This window comes from Diceros bicornis, chromosome 8 (assembly GCF_020826845.1).
Source record: "Diceros bicornis minor isolate mBicDic1 chromosome 8, mDicBic1.mat.cur, whole genome shotgun sequence".
NCBI lineage: Eukaryota > Metazoa > Chordata > Mammalia > Perissodactyla > Rhinocerotidae > Diceros > Diceros bicornis.
The window spans coordinates 41507033-41532629 of record NC_080747.1 but is presented as its reverse complement, the minus strand read 5'-3'; the positions used below and the strand labels follow the sequence as shown (position 1 = coordinate 41532629).

The 25597-nt window shown below is 34.8% G+C and overlaps 1 protein-coding gene across 32 annotated transcripts in view; it reads right to left on the bottom strand.

Annotated features, from left to right (window-relative positions):
* Positions 1-25597, bottom strand: part of FIP1L1 (factor interacting with PAPOLA and CPSF1) — a 71516-nt gene that overhangs the window by 31240 nt on the left and 14679 nt on the right. For 12 of the 32 annotated variants that reach the window (XM_058547084.1, XM_058547086.1, XM_058547057.1 and 9 more), the window contains 3 exons: positions 17908-18017; positions 10871-10978; positions 684-777 (listed from right to left, as the gene is read on the bottom strand). In XM_058547084.1, the coding sequence (XP_058403067.1) occupies positions 684-777; positions 10871-10978; positions 17908-18017 (312 nt within the window). The remainder of the gene's footprint in view (positions 1-683; positions 778-10870; positions 10979-17907; positions 18018-25597) is intronic. The other 20 variants (XM_058547091.1, XM_058547085.1, XM_058547065.1 and 17 more) reach the window with 3 other exon arrangements.

Below are 25597 nucleotides of genomic sequence, written 5' to 3'. Positions count from 1 at the left end.
AGTATTCAGCAAAAAGAAAGAAATAATGAAAAAAAGTGTGGTCAAGCTAGCTGAAAGTCATAGTCACTAAAGTTCTAACTTAAATTATTTAAGTTATTAGTAATTCCTCTCCTTTCATTCTTTCACTTGAAACAAAGGAAATATACTTCCCCAAGAAATGTCACAATAAATAAATTATGGTATATCCATACAGTGAAGCTATCATAAGGAGATTTTAAACCATATTTTTTAAGAATATGGGAAAATGCAAATGACAATTTTAAATTAAAAAAAAAAAGGATACACAAAAATATAATCATAATAGTATCCCAATCTTGCTTAGCCACAAGGAAGAGATGTACCAGGACTTTAAGAGTGGTTATCTTTAGACAGTAGAATTATCGGTAGTTTTATTTTCTTCTTTAAACTTTTCCCATATTTTCTTTCTTTTTGTCCAATGAACCTACATATTATGTTGATAGCAAGCAAAAATAAATCTTACTAAAAAAGATCCAAAGGTTATAAATTCTAAATGGAACAGCTTTTGTAATAAAAGGGTGATCAATTCCACATTTTAAATCTCTTTGTAGCACCTAAAGCACCTAACACATAGCATAGCACTATGAATATATATTGAATAAATTAAGTTAGAACATGGATATAATCCTTTAGTTAAAAAATTAATAATTTTTAAAATACTAAACCTGTATGTTGCTGTTTTCATTTGCTCGTCGCCTTCCTTCTACTCGGCTGATAGTTATAGTCTGACCAATAACATCAATTGCCCCAGGTAATCTCCTGTAACATAAAAATTGAATCAATTTAGTTTCATCTAATTAGATGCTTGAGAAATAATAAAAACATTAGGTGAGAAATAAAATCTTAAACCCTTTGCAATGTACTTTAAAATAAAATCAGATCACACATTAAAAGAACTTCACTGAGTTACTCAGATCTTGCTACTTTGCACTGTCATAAAAACTAAGTTTTATTAATAAGCTGGAACTAACACACTCAATGATGATCATAATGTTAAATCTTAAGTATTTTTATAGGTTTTATTCTAAATTTACTGTTTTTTAACAGTCTCCAACTGAATTTATCTTTGTGGAATTGAATCAGGTAGCAAATGCTGTTAAACAAATGGAAATAAAATATTTTGGCCACTATAATTGTAACACATACCATAGTTCTACTACAAAACCTTAAAAAATTCCCCAAAAAAGCTTAAAAAGAAATAAGGCTCATTTTGATTCCCACAAGATATTTTCCTTAGTATTCTGAGCTATTAAGAAAGCATAAAAAGAGAACCAGTTTTCCATTTCTGATAACTTGCCTTTAGATAGAAAAATTCAAATATTTAAATGCCTGCCCCACCTCCAATTGTATTTATAATCCATTAAAATTTAAGTATATGAGTAGATAGAATTTTTTATTAAATTTGCAGCATTATTTTATGGTAGAATATTTTTCTAAGTTAAATTTTAAAAATCAAAATAATGTTAAAAGCCATTTAGTGTAGTTAATAAGGACTTTATAAAAGTTTATATGCTTTACAAGATACAGAAGTCACTTGTAGAAACAGGCAATGAAAAATGGATGCAAATTAGATGAATTTCTCTTCATTTATATTTCAGTTCTGAACAACTCTGTCTTTAAAACTTTATAGAAGTAAAACAATCTAAGTACCATAGATCCTTCCACAGTCACCACAGTTAGGTTCCTAAAATGACTAATAACAGCAGCTTCCATTTTTTGAACGCCTACATGTTATACCTAAACCTCACAATAACCCCTAACTTAAAAAATTACTGTATACTTGTTAGAGATGATAAAGCTAGGGCCCAGAGTGATGTCAGGGACCTCAGTAATAATTAAACGGCAAAACTAACTTTCAAATCTGAGTCCTTCTGATTCCAAAGCCTAGATACCTCCTCCCTTGAGTCACGCTGCCTACCAGCAAGATAACTGGCCTTTGAGAGATTTAAGACTTCTGGAAATCAAAAATTGGTGAAAGTTTGTCTCAAATGAACCTTGAAAAGCCCCATAAATAATTTTATGCTCAGAAAAACAAAGACAGCCCTATAAAAAGTATATAATGGCATTTGAAATGTCTTCAACTACATAGTCAATTCCCACTTAACCATGTTGCCCACTTAAGATTTCTGTTCTCTACAATTGCAATACAAAAAAAAAATTCAAGCATTTCTGATTTTATGTCTGGGACACTGATTTCCTAGGTTCCCTCATGATCTCAAAGACCAAGAGTGATTTTACTTAACTTGTACCCTTCAATTCAGCTGGGAAAATATTCTAGCATTCATACATCAGAAAAATCCAAATACCTCTGACATAAAACAAATATTGCTCTAATTTTTTTCCCTAAAACTTAAAATATTACAAAGCTATGCCCACTACAATTTCATATTAAAGCACATGCCATCAGCCTTCTGATATATAGACACATCTCAGATTCCAACATCCTAACAGATAGAGGTATATATTCTGAGGCCAGGATTTCCCTATTTATCACTACCTAGACTTCATTGTAAAAATCTTTATCTCTACTCAACTATTTCCTTTTCCACTCTTTTCTATTCCCAATCATTGGATTCTCTCTTCTCCATCTTTTAAAATTTATTCCCATCAAGAACAAATTCTCACAAATTTGTTTGGATTTGCAATTTGGATTGCAATTTAGAGGATTACAAATTCTCCAAATTGTTAAAAGTAGCAAAAATTAAATCTAGATATATAACACTCTAATTTTTGTGCCAAGGAGAAAGACTTCTACAACCTTTTACCATGGATTTCTAAGACCTTTTGCAATCAAAAATTCTGGGACACATGGGAGTACTCACTTCTTAAAGTTTATCTTAAATATGGTCAAAGTCTGCTTTTTTCCAGCTTTGAATGGATTATTTAAACACTAAAGATACAAAATGGCAAATACTATGCTTCTAAAAACAAATGAAAAATTAGCCTTAACTAATGTATAATGCCAGAGGGAGTCCAGAAAATTGCAATTCCTTACATTTCCATAATAATAACACCTCCTTGCACAGGTATCTTTACCAAATTGATTTGCCTTAAATTAATCAGAAATGTGAAGTTTAGCATTTTGTTCAGAAATATTTTATGACATAAACGTAAGTACGTACCAAAGTAACAAAAAGCATATAATATTTAACACAGATGAATAATTAAATAATCCAATATTATTCTGATAACATTACAGAAAACAATATTGCATCGTATTATTCCAAAAGTTTTTGATGTACCACTTTTTATTTCAATGCATAAAAAGATTTAGTAGAGAGCTTCACCACGAGGATCTACTATAACTTGGATTTCCACATAGCACAATTTTAACTGGGCTTACAAATTTGTTCAGTAAGGCAGACAGCTAATGCAGCTATCAAGATTCTCTTCTCTATACTGGACTCAATCATACAGTAAAAAGTTGCAAGAGGCAGAAACTAACCACAGTGTACATCTACAGTTTCATTAATCTACATTTTAATACACCAGTGAATGTTCACAAGAGCCTCTACCTTTCCTCCTAGCACAGATAAATATGAAAACATCTCTGAAATTATGAGAATTAAATTTAAATTAAAATGTCATATTTTGATGCTTCTGATGTCCCAGAAAGGGTATGAGGGTTGCCTACAGATACAACAGAAATTTTAAAAGTGACAAAATCAGACAAGGGAAGACAGACTAAAGGTTAGTTATTAATCTTTAGCCACAAATTTATCTCTGAGCTTCTTATTTTTTAACAGCCAAAATAAAGGGCATTACTAATAACAAAAGTCTTTAATGTGCAAAAGATAAAGCATTAACTCTGAAGACTGCTTTTCCTGGTAATAATAATGGTAGCTAGCATTTATTGAGCACATACTATGTGCTAGGAAAGCACTGTTCTAAGCACTTTATATATATTTACTCTCATAATAACCCTGTGAGGTACCAACTATTATTATCCCCATTTTACAGATGAGAATAAAGAGAAAAAAATTTCTCCTTTGAATCCACCTTCAGAGGAAGTATGACAGAGTACAGTAGTTTTTAAACGTTTTTGACCACAAAACAAAGTTCTTTAAGAAATACATCTTGTACATTTTGCACAGCAATCCAGTACACACGTATTATATAAAAAACTAAAACAAGTTTCATGAAACAATATTACTTACACTTACCATAAAGGAAAAAGAGTAACATTAAAATTAAATATGATTTTATTACTATTTAAACATAACACAGGAAAAAAATAAACAATACAAAACCAAGAAATATCTGGTGGTTGAGACCAGCAAACTGAATTCATACCCCACTAATGGACTGCAATCTCATGCTTTGACCAACACTGAAATAGGGACAAAGTTTCCAATATTACCACAATGAAAACAAAAGTGAATTTCACAGAGCTGTTTCTCAAAATGTTCCTCAAGACGGAGTGAAGCATAAAAACAACACACAATTCAGCAAAGTTAATTTAATCCTGGGAAACAAAACAATGTGGTCTGAGTATACAGCCCTCCCAATGGTCAAGCGAGATTTAAGGATTCAACTACTTTTGAGCAAGCATTCTTAACTAGCATACATGGGATACAGAGGGATCAGGAGGTCCCTGAATCTAAATATATGCATGTGTATACATATATTTTTCACGCAAGAGGCCACGGTGTGCAGCAAATTTTCAAAGGGGTTACTGCTTCAAAGAAAGTTCAGAACCACTATTCCACAAGAATGAATGAATCACATATCCTTGCTATACATGCTGTTTTCTCACAACAGAGCTTCTAATAAGAATTGGACAGCAGATACTTCAAGGGTGTATTCTCTGGGAAAATACTTAGAATGTGGCTGGCTATTTCATATTCCCAAGTTAAAGACAGAAGCACCTGGTATGATTATCCAACTCAGGTTATACATCTAAATAGATGGCTGGAACAATTCTGCACGGAAATTGGTGTAACATCTTCTAAGCCACTTGAGGAAAGAGATGAGCCTTGAAAGACACATGGAATGGATTTAGCCATACAGGATGGGAAGGGAGGACATTTTAGATGGAGGGAAGAACATGAGCAGAGAAAGGACATGGGGAATATATTACATGCAGGATTCCAATTTGGTAAATACACTATGTAATACTCTGCAACAGAAAAAAGCACCATCCACCTTTGACAGTGGTTACCAACAAAAAGACTTTCAAAGAGGCAGAGAATATAAATTAAATGAGAATCACATGAAGGAAAGGACTCCGTGAGGTTGGAAAATACTGAGCAAATGTCAGTTCTCATTATAGCCAAATCTATCATTTTACTTCAAATTCCAAGGTGCGCAGTTAACACTTGATTACAATCTTTACGCCATGCCAGGCCAGAATCCAGTCTCTAAATCAGTGGTTCTTAATTTTGCCTGCAGACCAGAATCATCTGGGCTCCCCATTTAAGTATCCCAATGCCTAGAGTGCACAGCAGACTATTTAAATCAGAGTCTCCTGGGCCTAAGCATCAATAACTTTCTGAATTTCCGCAGGTAATTCCAATACACAGCCAAAGTTGACGACTACAACTAACAGCAGGCCCTAGGAAAAGACTTAGATTTTGTTCTCTTCTAGAAAGAATTTAAAGTAGCTGATAAAAATTAACATTTAGGGCCAGCCCCATGCCTTAGTGGTTAAGTGTGCATGCTCTGATACTGGCGGCCTGGGTTCGGATCCCAGGTACGCACCAACGCACCGCTTCTCCAGCCATGCTGAGGCAGCGTCCCACATACAGCAACTACAAGGGTGTGCAACTATGACATACAACAATCTACTGGGGCTTTGGGGAAAAAAAAGGAGGAGGAGTAGCAATAAATGTTAGCTCAGAGCCAGTCTTCCTCAGCAAAAAGAGGAGGATTGGCATGGATTTTAGCTCAGGGCTGATCTGCCTCACAAAAAAAAAAAAAGAAAGAAAGAAAAAAAAGTAATATTTAACTCCTTAGTACTCAATAATACCTATCAAGGTCTGATAATTAAGGTAAAGATGTCATTCATGACAAATATTTTATTTTATTTTGCGAGGAGATCAGCCCTGTGCTAGCATCTGCCAATCCTCCTGGTTTTTTTGCCAAGGAAGACTGGCCCTGGGCTAATATCCGTGCCCATCTTCCTCCACTTTATATGGGACACTGACACAGCATGGCTTGCCAAGCAGTGCATCGGTGCGCGCTGGGGATCCAAACTGGCGAACCCTGGGTCACCGCAGCGGAGCGCGCTCACTTAACCACTTGCGCCACCAGGCCGGTCCCCATGACATACATATTTTTATGTTGATCTTTTGAGTTTTGCGGACTGACACAGCACTGCTTCTATACCTGACTTTTGTTAGTTTCACAAGCACTTATTCTTCTCTGTAGTGTATACATAGTCTATGAAGAAAATATATCTTATTTTTAAGTAAAGATTAATCAAAAATCCTGTCTAAAAAAGTAATATACGGGGGCCGGCCTGGTGGCATAGTGGTTAAGTTCCCGTGCTCAGCTTTGGTGGCTGGGGCTTTGTAGGTTCGGATCCCGGGCGTGGACCTACACACCACTTATCAAGCCATGCTGTGGCAGCGTCCCACATATAAAGTAGAGGAAGATGGGCATGGATGTTAGCCCAGGGCCAGTCTTTCTTAGCAAAAAGAGGAGGATTGGCAACAGATGTTAGCTCAGGGCTAATCTTCCTCACCAAAAAAACAAAACAAAATGAAACAAAAGTAATATGTCCAAAATAAAAATCACAGAATTTAAAACTGTCTTCAGGACAGGTAACTTACTTTCTTTCAATACATTTAAAAAGACTGATAAAGCCTATGATGGGAGCAAAGATCTAAACGGAACTAACACTCACTGGATGCCCTGCAATAGGTGCTTTCATAAGCTTAGAAATTATCTAATCCACAAGTACGTTGCAAGTAAGGTATAAGTCCAATTAGCTTCATTTTCACAGATGCAGAACGAGGCTCTTTTGTGAAGACAAGTGCCAGCACCAGGATTCAGACCAACTCCAAAACCATCCCCTTCATCTACAACAGTATTTCTCATGTTAATTTTGGGGGGCCTGAATTTTTTAAATGTTGTTACTTTTTAAGCTATATTAAAAACAAAAAAGCTTGAATGCTTCAAGACGAAATATGCTAAAATTTGACTCACTGGAGGACATAATGTGTTCATTAGGGCAGCCAAGTTTACATACTTTTGTGCAGAACTTGGAATAAAGCTTTACCTGCCATATTTACGCTTAATTTCATTTTTGAAACGTATCAGATAGGAAAAGATATCATTCTACAAGTAATTTTTTTAAAATAAAGGCCTTCAATATGTTCGATCGCATAAAATCTTACATGCTACACAATACAGCAACATGCACCCAGTACTCAATCAAATGCCATGAAGGTACTGGTGTATCTTTTCTTTTTTTTTTTTTTTTAATTTTATTTATTTTTTCCCCCAAAGCCCCAGTAGATAAGTTGTACGTCATAGCTGCACATCCTTCTAGAGGCTGTATGTGGGACACGGCCTCAGGATGGCCGGAGAAGCGGCGCGTCGGTGCGCGCCCGGGATCCAAACCCGGGCCGCCAGCAGCGGAGCGCGTGCACCCAACCACTAAGCCATGGGGCCGGCCCCCAGTGCATCTTTTCAGTACATTATTTCATCAAGACATAATACTAAGTATAGTGCAAGAACAAATGAAAAGGTCAATCTTAGATTTAATGTTCATTTAACATCCAGTTTTACTGTAAGTTTTGTCTATTATAACAAATGCAAGCAGATTTTAAATATTTTAGTGATTCTATATTGAAAAGCAATTTTACTACTCCTCTTTCTAGAGTCTGAATCAGTTACAAAGCATTCTGATATTGGAAACCAAGCTCAATAAAAGAATCTAGAATTTGCAACTAATTACCTAAGAGAAGCAGAATTCGATAATATAAAATGGAAGCAAAACACAGAAATAAACTGGACACTAGGATAAGATTATAGCAAGCATCCATGTTGCCAATTTCAATTTTCTATGTTCATTAAAACTACTTCATTCTTCTTACTAATTGGTTTCACAAGTTACAAATCTGAATTTATAAAACAAACTTGCACCAATAAAATGCCATTGTTATATACATATAGTTGCTTAAAGAGTAATATTAAAGAAAATTTGAAAAACATTATATTATATAAATTAAGAGGAACAAGTGTGAGATAAAAAGTCTCCAAATAGTAACTTATGAAAAGGATCTCACCACTGTTTAATTGCTGTTTACAAAGAGACTTAAGCAATGTTTCAAAATAACTCCACATTTCTCAAGTTACATTAATTACAAGAGCTAGAATCTCATTTTTTATCTTATGCTATGAGAAAGCATGTGTGTGTATGTACGTATGTGTACATACATACATACAGACATATACCATTTAAAAAGATAAAAGTAGCTTTTATCTAGAGATTTTTTTTTTGAATTTTCAAAAGCACACAATACTGAAAATACAGTGAAATTTCCTACTACCTATATTCCCTGAGACTAATCACAAAGTCAGAATGGAGAGTTTTCTGTGTTTCCAAGGCATCTTTTTTTGGGGGGGGGGGGGGGGCGTTATATAGTGTAAGCACCGAGATGTACCACTTTCAGATATGAGAACTAATATTTTCCCTTATATAAATTAGCCATCTTATTTCAAGAAATAAACTTTTTTATCAAAAGCACAACTATTTTAAGTAAAAAGTGCGAAATCAAATGGTTGATATAAAAGGAATTTCAGATGTTAAAATAATAGTAGCAAAAGAAACAAATACAAAGTTTAAAATTACATGAAAAATAAGTGATTTTAAGTATTTCTATGCCTTTGCTTATGTAAGTCAATCTGCCTGAACTGCAGATATTAAAAGGCAGAAAACCAAGAATTCTTGTCATGGCTTTGCCTCTTGATTAGCCATAAATTTGGGCAAATTCCCAAATTTCTTAGATCTCCTTTTCCATGCAAACCAGGGACTAGTCAGAAAAATAAAGTGTTTCAGGATTGAAAAGACATTCCAGATAACACAGTCCAGCCCCGTCGTCTTACAAATGTCGAAAGAGAGACCTAGAGATTTTAGGGAACTATCCTGTAGTCACACAGGCACAAAACCAAACCTAATATCTAAATCCAGTACTTACACCAAGACACTGCTGTAAGTTTAAGAAAGTAGGTATTCTTTATATAAAAAAATGGCTACTGATTCATTATCCACAGCAGCGTGATGAAAATGAGAGCTCTTCTTGTCTGGCTCTTTTGGGATCAGTAAATAGGCTGTCCACATTGCTGGCCAGGTTAAATATAAATCCAAGTGTTTCTCTATGCACTAAGTGCTATAATAACCAAGTTAATTATTATATAGAAATTATATAATTAGCTCTTTCCACCGAAATTAATATTTCCACCGAAATACTAAACGTAAAAAGATTCATAGACTCCACATGTGTCAGATCTAACTTTTATTTAAAATAACTCTTTTGAAATTTCTATTGGTTCTTCAATGAAAATTTTAGTTTTAAAAACTAAGATCAATCAATATCATATAATACACATGAAAAATGTCAATGAGTACTTTTAAAATAAGAGTAAGATATGCAAATTTTCATTCTATAAAACCAACACGTGCAACTGACACTCTTCTAAGAATAGATAATATATTTCTATCTGCAGTTTGAATATTCTTTAAAAAGTCAAAATATTTTTGACTTTGAGATGAACACCCACTTTTGAGAATGACTAAGCTTATTCCTATTCTCTCCGAACAAGAAATCCTATCAAAGTAAGTTGACTAGAAAATTCTTACTACTTGGGAATATATAATGAAGACCCCAAAGAAAAGGAAACCTAAGAAAATAAAATTTTGATAGTGTTTTCTCCCTTTGCTTCTCTTTTAGGTGTTATTATCAGATATCTCATCATAATTTACATATTTAGAAGTTTGTAAATGGAAATAATTAAAAGCACATTAACATAGCATCTAGCTGCCCAAGCAAAAAGCTTAAAATTCTCTAACAACAACAACAAAAAAACAAAATACACGCCCCCCCCCCCATACACCATCATTGTTTAAAACTTCAAACGGTAAATTAGGAAAATATTTTAGTCTATACTTCTAAGTCAAGCAAAGTATAATTAATTGCTCAGATTGATTACTGTTGGCAATGTACTTCCATACTCTAACACATTTGCTTCTCAATACATCCCTTAGGGTAGAAATTATTATTCCCATTTTATAAGCTCAGAGAGTTTACAATACCCGTCCAAGGCTGTATGCTTTGTAAATGTAAGATTTAGAACACAAACCAAAATTCTATGGAGGGTAGATCATGAGTCAAAGCACAGCAACAATAAGTGAAACAGTATCCCCTAGGACAGCTGACAGACCCACTTGGGGGAACGGCAGGTTTATGCACTGTAGTTGGGATATAAAGATTGGAAAAATTCAGTGGAGTCCAATTTTATAGGTCCTAAATACTAGCTCAGAAGGCTAAATTTTATTCAACAAATAGTGAAAAGCACCCAGGGACTTTTGAATAATGTGTGATATGAGAGAGAAAAATTAAACGTGCAGCAAGGGGGAGAAAAAACATTTACTGAGCAATCATTAGCATGGTTCCATGCAACTTGCGTGTGTGTTATAAAAGGCCAGAGAGAGGCAAGACATGAACTGCTAAGGCCTGATTCATAAGGTAAATTTAAAAAACCCTCAATTCCATACTGAAAAAGCATAATTTAGGGGGTAAAAATATGGTACAGTCTAATTAAAATTTATTATCTTACTAGTAAGACAAAACAACACTGAAGATCTAACCATCAGGGGGTATCCAATGGTTAAAAATAGCCTTACCTTAGATCAGGTGATTCGGCCCTCCCATATCGATCCTGCCACTTCCCAACGCTTGAACTGGCTTTTCTGGAGGCAGTACTTGTCTGAGACTGAGAAGATGTGCTGTTTCTGGTGAGATAAATTTTCTATGTTTTTTCTTACATATTGTTGTCTCTGACCCCCCTTGCTCTGTTTTGATTTTTTTCCTTGACATGCTTTTTCTAAAGTCCTTTAGCATGTTCCTACAGTATCATTCTGTTCAAGTCACAGAAAATACTTGCTGTGGTACTAGGACTGCTCCTGGTATTTAAATATAGATGTATTATCAACATTTTATTAAATCTAGAATATATTTAGAAATATTTTTCAATATAGACAGTATGATGTCAAAATGCAAAATGAGAAAAGAACCACGGGTTTACTTTAGGTTATATTATCAAAAATGAATTTCTGTGCATTTACAAATTAATAAAATTAATTTCTATAGTTTCATCAAACCTTATTAGAAATTTTGGTATTTCTTTCCCTATATTCTTCAATAATAGGTATAAGTATTGTTAGTGCAACTAGTTAACAGTAACACTCTGATGTTTCATAAAAACCTACACTAAATATATATTTCATTATATTTATATATATCATAAAAATTCCACTTCAAAATAATTTAACTCTTTCAAGGTAAAATTCTAAAGAAAGTTAATTTTATCCCTGGTGACATACTCCATAAAAAGGTCAGCTATTTATATTCTTGCCAATCCTTTAAAGGACTAATAAGATACTCTTTCAAAGCAACAGGAAAAATATATGTTTATGTATCTGCTTATTTATGTAAAAAGAATCATAAGAAGAATAAACCAGAAACTAGATGAAATCAAATTGGTTATTGACAGGAGTGAAAGAAACGGAGGAGTGACAAATCTGAGCATACTTTTGAATAGCCCTTCCTTTAGAACTAAGTTAAATGTTTTATACATGCAAAGAATAATTAAGTCAATAAGCATGGACAAAAAGAAATGCTATTATTAAATACAAACAGAAACAATGAATCAAATTATAATTTACATGATTAATATGATCACTCTGAAGGAAACTTTTGAACACAATATTTTAACTATAAATCCTCAGTCTAAAAAAAAGAATTGCAAAGAAACCTTGAACTCATTATACTTAATAGGTTTATTTTTTGTAACGATAGGTGCAGAAGTTCTAATCTATTTCGTGTGTATTTTAGGATTAAGGAAATGAGCATACTGGAGTTACTCGGAACTGATTCTCACAGTGGGGAAAAAGGCAGAGGCAATATGGAAGAGGGAAAGGGAAAGAGAACCAGGGAGTGTCAAACTGAAAGTAAAAGAAACATGATGACTGCACGATTAAAATTTTATAAAAGGAATATACATATGGCTATTTCATAATGAAATTGCTTTTTTTTTCCTAGCTCTGGGTGCTGAAAAGGCCCAGAAATAGCAATGAGCATAACTAGTGCCAAGATCTTGGTTTCTAATTACCATTTCCTACCCAAAGGCATCAAGGTGCCTTCAAGAAATGGCTGCTTCTAGGGAAGGGGCAGGGAAAGTACAAGATAAGTCTGGAACGTCTGGTAATGCCAGATAGTAAAGAAATCCTCAAAAAAATGATGAGAACATGTCAAAAAATCACAGAAGCCAGTTTGAAGAGGCTCTCATCGACCAAATGTGCAACAATTTGAGCATCAATATGAATTACAGTATATATAAATCATATATATGTAGTTTATATATCATCTATACAAATAAGCCATATTTATAAGCCATATTTATAAGCCACACGCGCACACACTCTCTCACACATAAAATTTAATGAGTCTAGCTGATAATAAATAAATAAGTGGGGGAGGCGGGAAAGCTCATTATTAAAGTAGAATGCCAACTAATAATGTAAGAGGAATAATAGAGTCAGACAATCACTATTTTGCAGCCATTATAGTAATAATTATTTAAAGCAAAAATCATCAATTGATACTAAAATCCTTGTAAAGTTCAAAGAGAAATAAGATACTTTCAGTGTCCTCACAGATTACTTATTACATGCAGAGGAGAAAAACAGTAACTTTGCAGTGCAGAAACGCAAAGGACACCCCACAACTAAGTGATTCAAGTTATCACTAATAACGGGACAAATGACTCCAGGCTGCTGAAAGGAGAAAGACACAACATCACTTACATAGTATTCCTGCCCAAAAAGCAAAACCTGAATCTAGTAACAAGGAAGCATCAGGAAAACTTAGATTGTGGGATGATTCACAAAACAACTGGATTGTACTCTTCAAAATTCAATGTCAACCAACACAAAGAACGTCTGAGAAGCTGTCCCAGATTAAAGAATAAAGAGATAAAAGAGTTAATTGTAATAAATGATCTGGACTGAATCTTAAATCAAGGAAGAAAGAAAAGAACTGCCAAAAAGATATTATTGAAATAACTGGCAAAATTTATGGCTTGTACATTCAAGTACGGATTCATCATTAGATTTTCTAACTTTGAATTTCTCCTATGATTATGTGACAGAGGTCCTTGTTCTTAGGAAATACATGCTGAAGTATTTGGGGGTAAAGGGGCATGATGTCTACAATTAACATTCAAATGGTTCAGAAAAAGAAATATTTTCAAGAAATTATAAAGCAAATACGGCAAAATGTTAATAACTGGTGAGTGAATCTGGGTGAACAGTATATAGACGTTCTTTATACTTTTCTTGCAACTCTTGATAAGTCTGAATTTTTGTCAAAATAAAACATTAAAAAATGAAAACAACAAATGAAAGGGACACAACAGGGACTTCTGGGAGTTAACAGTAATGTTCTATTTATTGACCTATGTACTAGTTACATGGATGTGTTCAGTTTGCGAAAATTTCTCAAGCTGTAGGTTCATAACATAATATGAAAATTTTTGAAGATAAAGCAAAACATTCTGGTATATTAAATACTAGCATTTTACTTAAGTATGTCAATTTGCTGGGCAGTACAGAAAGTTAGAAACCCAGCATTTCTACTCATAAAGTACAAAAAAATCATAAAAAAAAAGTTCTCTGCAAACATACCAACAGCCATTTATACCCTAATAAGGCAACCTAAGATTTTAAACAATGGAAATACAGTGGTTAGGTCAGTAGTACAGCTCATTACTGCTAAATATTTGCTGTGCAGTCTCTATTATGTCTTAAATGACATTACTATCTTTTCTCTAAAGTCAATAAAATTTACTTTCAAAGATGTCTCTAATCTCCATAAATATAAAGAATAACAGGAAAAACACAAATATTTATTTAGGGAAATACTTCACAATGATCAAAAAGTATCTTTTTCATCAAGTGAAGAATCGAGAAAACAAACTTTCCTAATGAGCAATGGGTCTAGTTCTTTATATCCAAAAGTGATAGTACTGACATGCTGGGTATGCTTCTACAAGTTGTGATGGTAATTATCCATTTTTTTTTTTAGTAGTAGTGATGGATCTGCTAATTTCTCTATCATTTGTTTGTCTCTTTTTTACTGTCCCTTATCCATTGCTGTCCTCCCAGATCCATGGTCTATCATTATAATCACTCCCTCGAGTACACTCTCACCTTCCTTGCCCCTCTATCCCTTTGTCATACGTGCCTGGTATAACCTCAACCTCTGTTAAATTCAACTCTAGCTACTCTTCATGAACACATGAACAAGGGCAAGAGAAACACATCCAACCAAGCTGACTTGTCTCATTTTAAGACCTTGGCCGTTAACCTCAAGAAAAGTTGGAAATGTACAATCTCTCTCCCTGTGTCATCAATTTTTCTATTAACTCATTCCCATCAGCATATAAAAATGCTGTAATTTCTCCCATCTTGAAAAAAAATCCCTCTTGACTCCACATTTCCCTCCAGATACTGCCTAGCAATCCTACTCCTTTCCCCTAGTTTATTCACACACTTCTAAATGACTCTTTCAGATCTTTTCCTCTCTTCTCAAACATTTAACACCTCCTTCCACTATCTTTACTTTCACCAGATAAGTCTGCATCCTATGCTGCTGAGAAAAATTGAAGCAGTCAGAAGAGAATTTCCAGTTGTTCCCACCACTATTATCTACCCACCTACCCTCACTGTATCCTTCCTCCCCTCCTACTACTACTGAGTGAATTGTCTGTTTTTTCTTAAGGTTAACCCCTCCACTTGCATATTACATCCCATTCCCTGTGACCTTAAGGATATTGCTCTAAATAACTGTCCCTTCTCACTTTTTGCATCATCAGTTTTCCCATCCAGTAACTCATTCTGGTAAGTATACAAACATGCTGTAATTTCTTTCATTCTGAAAAAAACCTTCTCCTGACCCCACATTTTCCTCCAGATACTGTCCCGTTTCTCTGCTCTCCCGAAAGAAAAAAGAAAAAAAATCCTTCAAAAAATTGTCCATATTTTCTCATTCTTATTTCCTCCCCCCATTCTCTCTTGAATCCATTCCAAAAAGTCTTTTCGTAATCTTCACCTTATACCACTGAAAATGATCCTGGTCAGGATCACCAACAACCTTTGCATTTTAAAATCCAAGTCATTCCTCTTCTTCCGGGCCAATGAATCAGTATTATTTGATAGCTAATCATTCCTCCTCCTTTGAAATACATCCTTTCCAAGACATACACTTGGTTTTCTTCCTCCTTCACTAGTCATTCTTCTCTACTGGTCTCTTACTGGTTCATCTTAATTTTTCTGACCTGTAACGGAGTGCCCCAAGGCTCTGTCCTCTTACCACTTCTCCACCAATACTTATCTCTTAGGGCTGGCCCTGTGGCTTAGCGGTTAAGTGCGCGCGCTCCGCTGCTGGCAGCCCGGGTTCGGATCCTAGGCGCGCACCGCTTCTCTGGCCATGCTGAGGCCGCGTCCCACATACAGCAACTAGAAGGATGTGCAGCTATGACATGCAACTATCTACTGGGGCTTTGGGGGTAAAAAATAAATAAATAAAATCTTTAAAAAAAAAAAAAAAAGACTTATCTCTTACAGTCTAATTCAGTTTCACAGCTTCACTTAAACACTACTTAAACACTGATCACTCCCAAATTCATATCTCCAGCCCACACCTTTCCCCTTTACCCCAGATCCATATATCCACTTTCTATGCAACTTTTCCGCTTGTATGTCTAATAGGCATCTCAATTTTATCATATCCTAAACTCTTGGTCTTCTCCCTTCAAAGATCACTCCCCTTGTAGTCTTTTCCATTTCAGATCTAAAAGATGTAAAACATCTTTTGAAACGTATCCAGTATCTGACTCCTTCTCACATCTGCACCACTACCACCTCGGTCCAAGTTACCATTATCTCTTGCCTAGATAAATGTTACAACTTCCTAACTGGCCTCCCAATTTCTGCCCTTAATCCCTCTGTATGGGATCCCTCTTAATGAAACGGTTGAGACTTTAAAAATCTAAAGCAGATAATTTCATTCCTCTCCTCAAAATCTGACAGTGACTTCCCATTTATTTCACTTATGGGAAAAGCCAAAGCCCTAATAATGGCAAAATGACCTACATAATCTGGTCCAAGTTCAAAAACCAGAAAAGGGGGAGGAGGAGGGGCAGGCAAAGTACAGAAAAATTATTTATCTTTAAATAGTTTAACTAGTTGAATTATGATAATAGCAAACATCTAAAGAGTATTTATTATGTATGTACCACTGTGCTAAAATAACTTGTTGAATTATGATAATAGCAAACATCTACAGAGTATTTATTATGTATGTACCACTGTTCTAAAATACTTTATATAAATTAATCTATTTAATATATATAACTACCCTCTGAGGAAAGTATTATTACTACATTTTACAGATAAGGAAACGAAAAAGTAACAAGATTAGGGAATTTGCCCAAGGACACACAGCTAGTAAGTAGTAGAGCCAGAATTTGAACCCCAGAAGTGTGGCTCCTGAGTCCAAGCTCTTAATATCACGCTATACTGTAGAACACCATAAACTCAATGAATGAAAGTTGACCTCTTTTAAAATATGAAAAAAACAAAAAATACTACATATTAAAAGGATCAATATTCCTCAGCTATCATTAACTTCTTAACCAAACATTTTATGAGATTGCATTTAGTCTAAATAATCATATTTGGAAATGTCCAAGATGAGAAGAGATAGTCAAGATCCAAGATGGCTTTGTAACATTTAATCTCGGCTGAAAATTTCAAGAATCTTTATCTTAGGGCTAAACTACATGCTCCCATAAAATCTCTTCCTGCATTTGGATATTATGAAATATACTCTCTTACAGCAATTCAAAATTGCAGAATAACAAAACCAGAACACTGTATGAAATAAATTGAAGCAAGTAACACAAAAGGTAACTGATGTGACTGAGAACTAATAATAGTTGGGTTATTGACTTGTTTCAGGCCCAGAGAAATAACTGATAAGTCATCTTTATCTAACCCAAGATTAAACTGCTGACATCAAACTTCCCTAGTCTTTGCTTATCCTTTACCATTTTCCTGTTAACAGGCTAACCATTTGTCAAGTTAAGTTAAAAAGACATTTGCCAGCACATTTGCCTCTTACAATTGGTACTCTGTGAAACTCAAAGTTAGGAATCATCACAACAAACCATAGAAAAGAAAATGGACTTAATTTGAAAGATTTCCCAGGCTGAAATTTCTACAATCTCTCTTACTAAAATCAGCAACACTTTTAGGCCAATACATCTAGACTTAGGAAGTACAATAATTCTTTATGCAAGAATAATAAGCACAGAAAAAGCAAGATCATTGTTCTCACCACTTCTCCTGAATGTAAGATTATTATCTCTTTACACACATATGTAACCATACACCATGCTTCATTTCTTGCTTACCTAGATTTTTTTAGATGGAACAGCACCCAGAAGAGTTTTCACAAAGAATTCATTTTGTACTAAAACAAAGTAGAATCTTCCAGTTTTTCGGTAGAACATTCAGAGCTTTTATACTCCATACAGTACTAACACAAAGTGAAGACACCAGTGCCTTCAGTAAATTGAGTTATAGTTGTCTTAACTAACCTGCTTGGTGGGAGTCCAGTCTTGAACAAAGAAGGAGGAGAAGTAAATTCAGCTTTTGTAGATGGAAGTGCTGTTTCCTTCTCCGAATTTCCAGTTCTTCCCTGCTGTACCTTAAAAAAAAGGGTTATTAGCTTGTTTAACTTAGTAGAACACTCAAACATAACACACTGAAGATGTTAAAGTAAATTTGTAACATCTGATTTGAAATTAAATATCAAGAATGTCTTGTTGCTGAATATTTAATAAAATTAACTGATTTTAGAATATTATTAGGTGAAAGGCACCAAAGATGGATCATAGGATCAAAATGTTTCCAACTATTAAAAAGTTCACATCAACGTCACTTAAAAGTTCAATAAACTATAACTCTCTAGGACTTGCATAAATTCCCTCAGATCACCACAAATAAGGGCAAGATACTTGGTTATGACTCCATGTTTCAGAGTTCAAGAAAGGCCTTGAAGAATATTCCACTTCTATGTTCACTACCCTTATCTAAGAAGACAACCAGTGGCCATTTTAGCCATTCTAATCTTTTCTATTCAGACTGCGATATGCCATAACACAATGTTAAAAATCTGCTCCTGCACTTCCATACCATTTCTCCCATTTTCCCATCATCATCAACAGTACCACCACCGTGCCATTTCAGTACACCTAGAAGCTTTAAGTCAGTTGTCTGTCTCCTTTATACCTCTTCTCCCTCTTATATTCACTTTCAAACCACCTATCTACCTACTCTATAATTTCTCTCAGATTTGCCCATCCTTTCCGCTCCTACCAGATCCTATGAGTGTGGTCCAGTCATACTCCTTTCGACTGGTGTTAATATCTTCTTTATGCTCTTTTGCTTTCATACTCACCTTATCTTAAAATCATCATTAATTTATTAAATTGAAACAAAGTTCAAGTTGTCCTACACCTGAGTAACATCACACCATATTTTATGCTCTATTTAAATTCTGCTGCCCTGTTCAGTCTAAATTCAGCATCTCTCTCCTTCCCCATGAGGTAAAGGCCAAGAAAATCTCTGACACCTTGACTCTGATATATTCAAACCACTGATTCAATTCCAGAAACCATCTACCTCTCAAATAACAGTTATGTGAGAAAAAGAAACCCTTATTTATATATTTGAGCCATTATAGTCAGATCTCCTATTAATACTATTGAACCCAAACTCTACTGGGTGCGTTCATATCATTAGGGTTTAACATTGACATTTTATTTTAAAATGAGTCCAATGCTTAAAAAAAAAATCCATTTAAAAAGCACCGATCCTAACGAGGGATGATGAGGATCAGCACTAAGACAATGAGGATAGAAAGAAAGAAATGGATTTGATAGACACTTGACAGGTAAAATTTACAGAACATAATGACAGGGGAAATAAAAATGATTCATTCATCAAACATTTATTAAACATCTATTATGATGTTTAATATGCTTCTGGTATTATGTACCAGAAGCTCAGATTACACAGAGAAATAGAACAAAATCCCAGACCATGGGAAAAGACAGACACACCAACAACCAGAGTAAGAAAATAAGAGCTATGAAAAAAATATCTATGGGATAAAAGATGCCACGAGAACACAGAAAAAGAAACGCATTACTCATCCTGGGGATGCCAGGAATACTCAGAGTTGACACTATGGTCTCAACTGTTCCCCTGAGCTCCAGTAATTTATATCTAACTTCTTACATGTCTAATGAGCATCTCAAACTTACCACAGCTACTGATTTCCCACAATCCCCCAACCTGATGCTCTCCGAGCCTTCCCTATATAAGTAAATGGCACAAGCATCTACCAAGTTGTTCAAGAAAAAAAAAAAATCCTAGTAATTATCCAATACATATGAACATCCAATTGTCAATTTTACCTTTACAATATATACTAAATTCAACCACCTATCATTATGTTCACTCCTAACACCCAGGTCCAACCCTCTACCACATCCCAACTGCTAAATTAACTTGTCTCTCTGCTTTGGTCTTACCTCTCTAAAATCCATCCTCTGTACACAGCCAAAGCAATCTTATTAAAAGTGTAAATCAACTCACCTCTCTTGCCTGTTCAAAATTCTCCAATAGCTTCCCAACACAAACAGAAGAGAACATAAACTTCTTATCATGGCCTACAAGGATTTACAAGGTACAGTACAGGCCCTGCCTACCTCTCCGACCTTGTTTTTCTCTATTCCTCCCCAACTTATCTTTAGTACGCCTGGTCACAATGGCCTTTTTTCTCGTTCTTTTTTAACATGTAAGTTCCCCCTTCATGAAGGCTTTTGCACTAGACGTTCCTTCTGCTTGGAATATTCTCTCCCCAGATCTCCTCATGGCTACCTCCTTCTAATCATTAAAGTATCGTTCAAATGTCCCCTTGGAGTGGCCTTCCCTGACCATTCCCAAACAATCTATCAAATTATCATTTTCTATTTTCTTCATAGAATTTCTCACTAGTATCATTATCTGAAGTTATCTTATTTATTTTGTTGTATGTTTATTGTCCTTCTGCTGCCACTATAACATAGGATCTTTTGAAAACACAGATGGTGTCCAGTTCAAATCTGTATCCCAAGTGCCTAAAAACAGTGCTTGGAATGCAATAAGTGCTCAATATATATCTGTTATTTGACTGACTTTGGGACTCAGCTTAAACGTCACATCTTCAAAGCCTTTCATAGGACACGGAGTTCATAACTATATAATTTTCGACATGATTATCTAATTAATACCTATCTTTCCCATTAAGTCAGATAACTCTAAGAACACAGAGTGTCTATAATGTTCACCTCCTCCTCCCTCCCCAAGCCTGAAACATTCCCTTGCATAGTCAATGCTCAACTAAAAATTGGAAAGGGGGCAGGGAGAAAGGTTGCAGAAGTGGAAGAGGGGGAAAAAAAAGAAAGAGGGAAGAAAACATAGATGAAAGAGTATCTACAATAGGGAAAAAGTGAGAAAAGGTTATCAGGAAGACGGTACATTTTTAAACATAAGAATTGCTTGTGTTTCGTAACTTAGTTTTCTTTTCTCCTTAATTTCTTCATAATGTACTCATTTTATTAAACAATTCTGAAAACCCTCACTATTTTAGCAACCCTCCTAATTAACCTGCAATATCATTATCCACTTGCTTGTCTTCAGATGTTGCACTCAGGATTACATAGACTCACAATTTGTTTAACCAGAACATAATCAGACTATTTTTTCACACTACCTAATATTTTAAGAAATGACTATAAGACACCATGACTGATTTTCTAAAAACAAATTCGTGTCAGATCTTACATATCCAAACAAAAGTTGACTGAAATCTGTAGCTTGAGAAGCTATTTACCCAAATTATGTTACCAACCGTACGAAAACTTAGTTTTGTGAAATTTCCTTCAGCTGCCCTTCACAGCATTATTTATAAAAGTTTAACATCACAAACAAAACAATATCTAAAAAGAAATTTGTTAAGTAAATTGTGGTACACTCAAATAATGGATTATGGAACTATTTAAAGTGTTACTTATCAAAAAACTTTAATAACCTAGGAAAACATTTACCACGTGTTAAGGTGAAAAAGAAAAAGTAGAAAACCACAAAAATTATCACAATTTTGTTTCAACCCACAAGAACAAAAAGATTGCGAAAACAACAAAATTTAGGACTTTGAAAGCAGATGAAAAAATAGTAACTGACTGAGCAGACCAAGGAAACCTGAATCCTAAGTCAGCAATGAGAAAGCAAAGACATACTGATTTTCATAGTAGGACCCCAAAAGGTTCATGAATTGACAACTCGCTCCCAGAATATTTGAATTAGCCAAGTATAAACCCTCTAGGCATGACACTGGAATGTCTTCTCTGAAGAATCAGATTACCATAAAAAGAAAAAATAAAAAACAAAAAGCAAAACAACCTGAAAATACTAACATCAAGGATTGTGAAAAAAGCTTACTCCTACAGTAAAACCTAGTCAGCAAATTTTATTTGCATGCACAGACCCTCCAATCACCTTTTTGGTGGCCCACTCTCTCACGAGTGAATGGCCAAGGGTCAAAAAACATTTGAGAAAAGTTGAAGTCAGAGGCCAAAAACAACAAACTTAAAAAATCAACTTAAAGAAAACAGACTATGCAGGAAAAGAAAGAAACAGCCTATCATTAATATTAATATCTTTTGAAAGATAAAGGAGAAAAAAAATACTCTATTACTGCATGCATGAATAAGAATAGGATGCTACAGTTAAATGTTGAAGAAAAATCTTCCCGGATATTAAAAATATAACAGCAGAAATGAAAAAGTGAATAGGAGGGTTGTAAGGTTGAAGAAATCACCCAGAAAATGGAAGACAAAGAGATGGAAAATAAGAGAGAAAAGATAAGAAAATTAAAGGACCAGCATAAGAGATCCAACATTTGAATAGGAGGTCCAGAAACAGAAGAAAGCAGAGAAAAGTAAAAAAAAATAATAGAAGAAAACGTCCCAGAACTGAAGGATATGTGCTTCTACATTAATAGAGTACAAATGAATACTTGGTACAATGGATGATACAGACAAAGACACATAGTTGAGAAATTTCAGAACACTGGTGACAAAGCTCACATATATTTTCACAGAGGAAAAGAAAAAAATCACCTATGCATGTGTACACACACGTATGTGCATGTATGAACACAGAAATATTTTAAGAGAAGGTTGTAATCAATTTTTTCTGAAACACACACCTTACCCATTCCTACTAGTCACTCCTCTCTTGCCCCTCACTTCAAATTATATAATTACACAATTGTTTTTTGCACTCGACTTTATTTTTATACCTATTAAACTTCATCTCTCTTCATTTCACTTAAAAAAATCCCACAAAACAACAAAAAAACTACTTATATTGAAGTATATATAAAAAAATTTAAGAATATCAAAATGTTAACTATCATTGAGGTACTAGAATAAACACATAGGGGTTCATTTGCACTACTCTATCTACTTGTTAGTAAGCTTGAAAATTAACTTTATGAAAAGTAAAAAAAGTTATTTTAAAGAGGCTAATGAGCTGCTTGTCTCTCACTTAACTGAGGATGAAAAGAAAATCTTTGCAGTAGATATGAAAAGAACTTAAATTATGATTCTTTTTTTTTTTAATTTTTTTTTTTTTAACTTTACTTATTTATTTTTTTCCCCCGAAGCCCCAGTAGATAGTTGTATGTCATAGCTGCACATCCTTCTAGTTGCTCTATGTGGGACGCGGCCTCAGCATGGCCGGAGAAGCGGTGCGTCAGTGTGCGCCCGGGGTTCCGAACCCAGGCCACCAGCAGCGGAGCGCACGCACTTAACCGCTAAGCCACGGGGCAGGCCCAATTATGATTCTTAAATCTGTTTCTTTGTCCATTCACCAGTATAAGTTCGGGTCCTCGTTCATCTCGTTTCTACAGTACTGCAATAGCTCCATCTGGCCTCTGACTCCCTTTTCTCCCCATTACGTTCTATAGCTTATCCTGGTGCTAGTTCTTTTTCTAAAAACCAGACTTGCTCGTGCTATTCTCCTACTCAAGAACTTTCAAATGGCTTCCTACTGCCTACACACATCTGCAGGCTAGTTTAAGATTAAGGTCTTGCGCATCATGGCCCCACTTCTACCATTTCCAGGCTTCTCTCCTACGATCTCTCTCATCCACCCCAACTCTCTTTCATGCTATCTGGTTTTGCTTGTATCACTCTGCCTACAATGTCCTATACTCCTCTCTCTCCTATTAAAGAAAACTCACTCATCTTTCGATTATCACCTCCTATTTAAATCCTTCTAGACTCCACAATGTAGGATAACCCACTCTCTCTGAACTCCCTACTGCACTTTGTCAATACCACCAAGATAACATTTGTCACAATATGTTGTCGTTCATTCATATGTACACATCACTCTGATCCTGACCTCCTTGAATAAAGAGATCCTTTCTTTTTTTTTTTTTTTTTAATTTTATTTATTTATTTTTCCCCCCAAAGCCCCAGTAGATAGTTGTATGTCATAGCTGCACATCCTTCTAGTTGCTGCATGTGGGACGCGGCCTCAGCATGGCTGGAGAAGCGGTGCATCGGAGCGCGCCGGGGATCTGAACCCGGGCTGCCAGCAGCGGAGCGCCCGCACTTAACCGCTAAGCCACGGGGCCGGCCCAAGAGATCCTTTCTTACTATCACATCTAGCACAGTGCTGGGCACAGTGGATGTGCTCAATGTATCAAGAAAATTGTGCAAGTTTTTTTCCTTCCATCTCTTTCTCACCAATCCTAATAATTCTAGTTCAAATGGTGGATAAACAGATAAGAGCTTGGACTTTCTTTTTCCAACCACACCATACACTGCTGCCAGGAAAGTGTTACTTATAAGTCACTTTCCTGCTCACAAGTAGGCAATAACTCCCCCAACTCATCTTCCTTGTTTCTAGGCTTTCTAGAAGTGAACCACACCCTCCAAAGCCATCTCCTACTCCTTTCCAAAAAGAACACTCTGATCCAATAAGGCTAATTTCTTAAATAATCCTCTCATCCACTTCTCAATTAACACATAAGTTTCTTTGCCCAAGCCATTTCCTCAATCTGTAATACTTTTTTTTCTCTTCTCCAGACTCAAGGCTTTGATTAAAATAGCATATGCTTCTCTACTATTGCATTCCACTTTAGACTTTTTCCTTTAAAAAGAGAGAAATAGAAAGGACTTACATATAGCACTCAATGTAATTTCTAATCCCAAAGTAATTTCTAATCAACTCTCTCATTTCTCCAATTTCTATAGCATTTTGTCTAAAATACACATTTTGGCACTTAATACGTAAGAAATTTACCTCTGCATATTTTGGATACCAATTACATCTTTTATAATTATTTTGTATTCTTTAGAGTTGCAAAATAGACAGTAAAAAACATTTTTTTCAAAAAATATTAGTCCCACAGAAATCCAAGCGAGGATATTTCTTAAATTTATTTAAGGTGACAGAAACTTTTCCGAAATTCAATGTAAATCAAACTGCAGCCTGAAAATGTCATATGCTCCTACACACCATTGGTGGCAGATTTTCAGCCTTATCAGTAAAATATATTCTAAAGACCACAATAAAGAAAAAATGTGAGCCACACACATTATTAAAATACCCTATTTCCAAATCAGTATTTCTAACAGACGAGTAATATTTAAGCATATTATCAAGGCAAGAAAAACCATTAGACTACATTCGTCAAATTCAAGTCTGTATTCATTCAGAATCAAATAAATCAGAATAGAACAATGATCTCTCATATAACCACAAGAAACTTCAAAATAATTTTTCAGTAAAAAACTCATTCATGATGGCTACTTTTAATAAGAGAACAGCCCCTATGAGTTTCTTTTTATTTTTTAGTTTTAGAAGTCTACTGCAAAAAGAAGACGTATACAAAACCTGGCAGTGCTAAGGCAGTTCTCATTTCTGTTAGAAGAAAATAAAAAGCACCACTGCAAATGAACTATTTCATCATCAAGACAACTTTTCTATCTATTCATTGTAATCATGTATAACAATATATTCAATGCCTAAATACGTAGATATCACCAAAAAGAACCTGACGACCATTTAAAATAGGATAGACATTATCACGCACTTTCAAAATATTTACAGCAGAACAAGAACCAAATACTTACCAAAGCAGGATGTAAATTAAAATTAAAT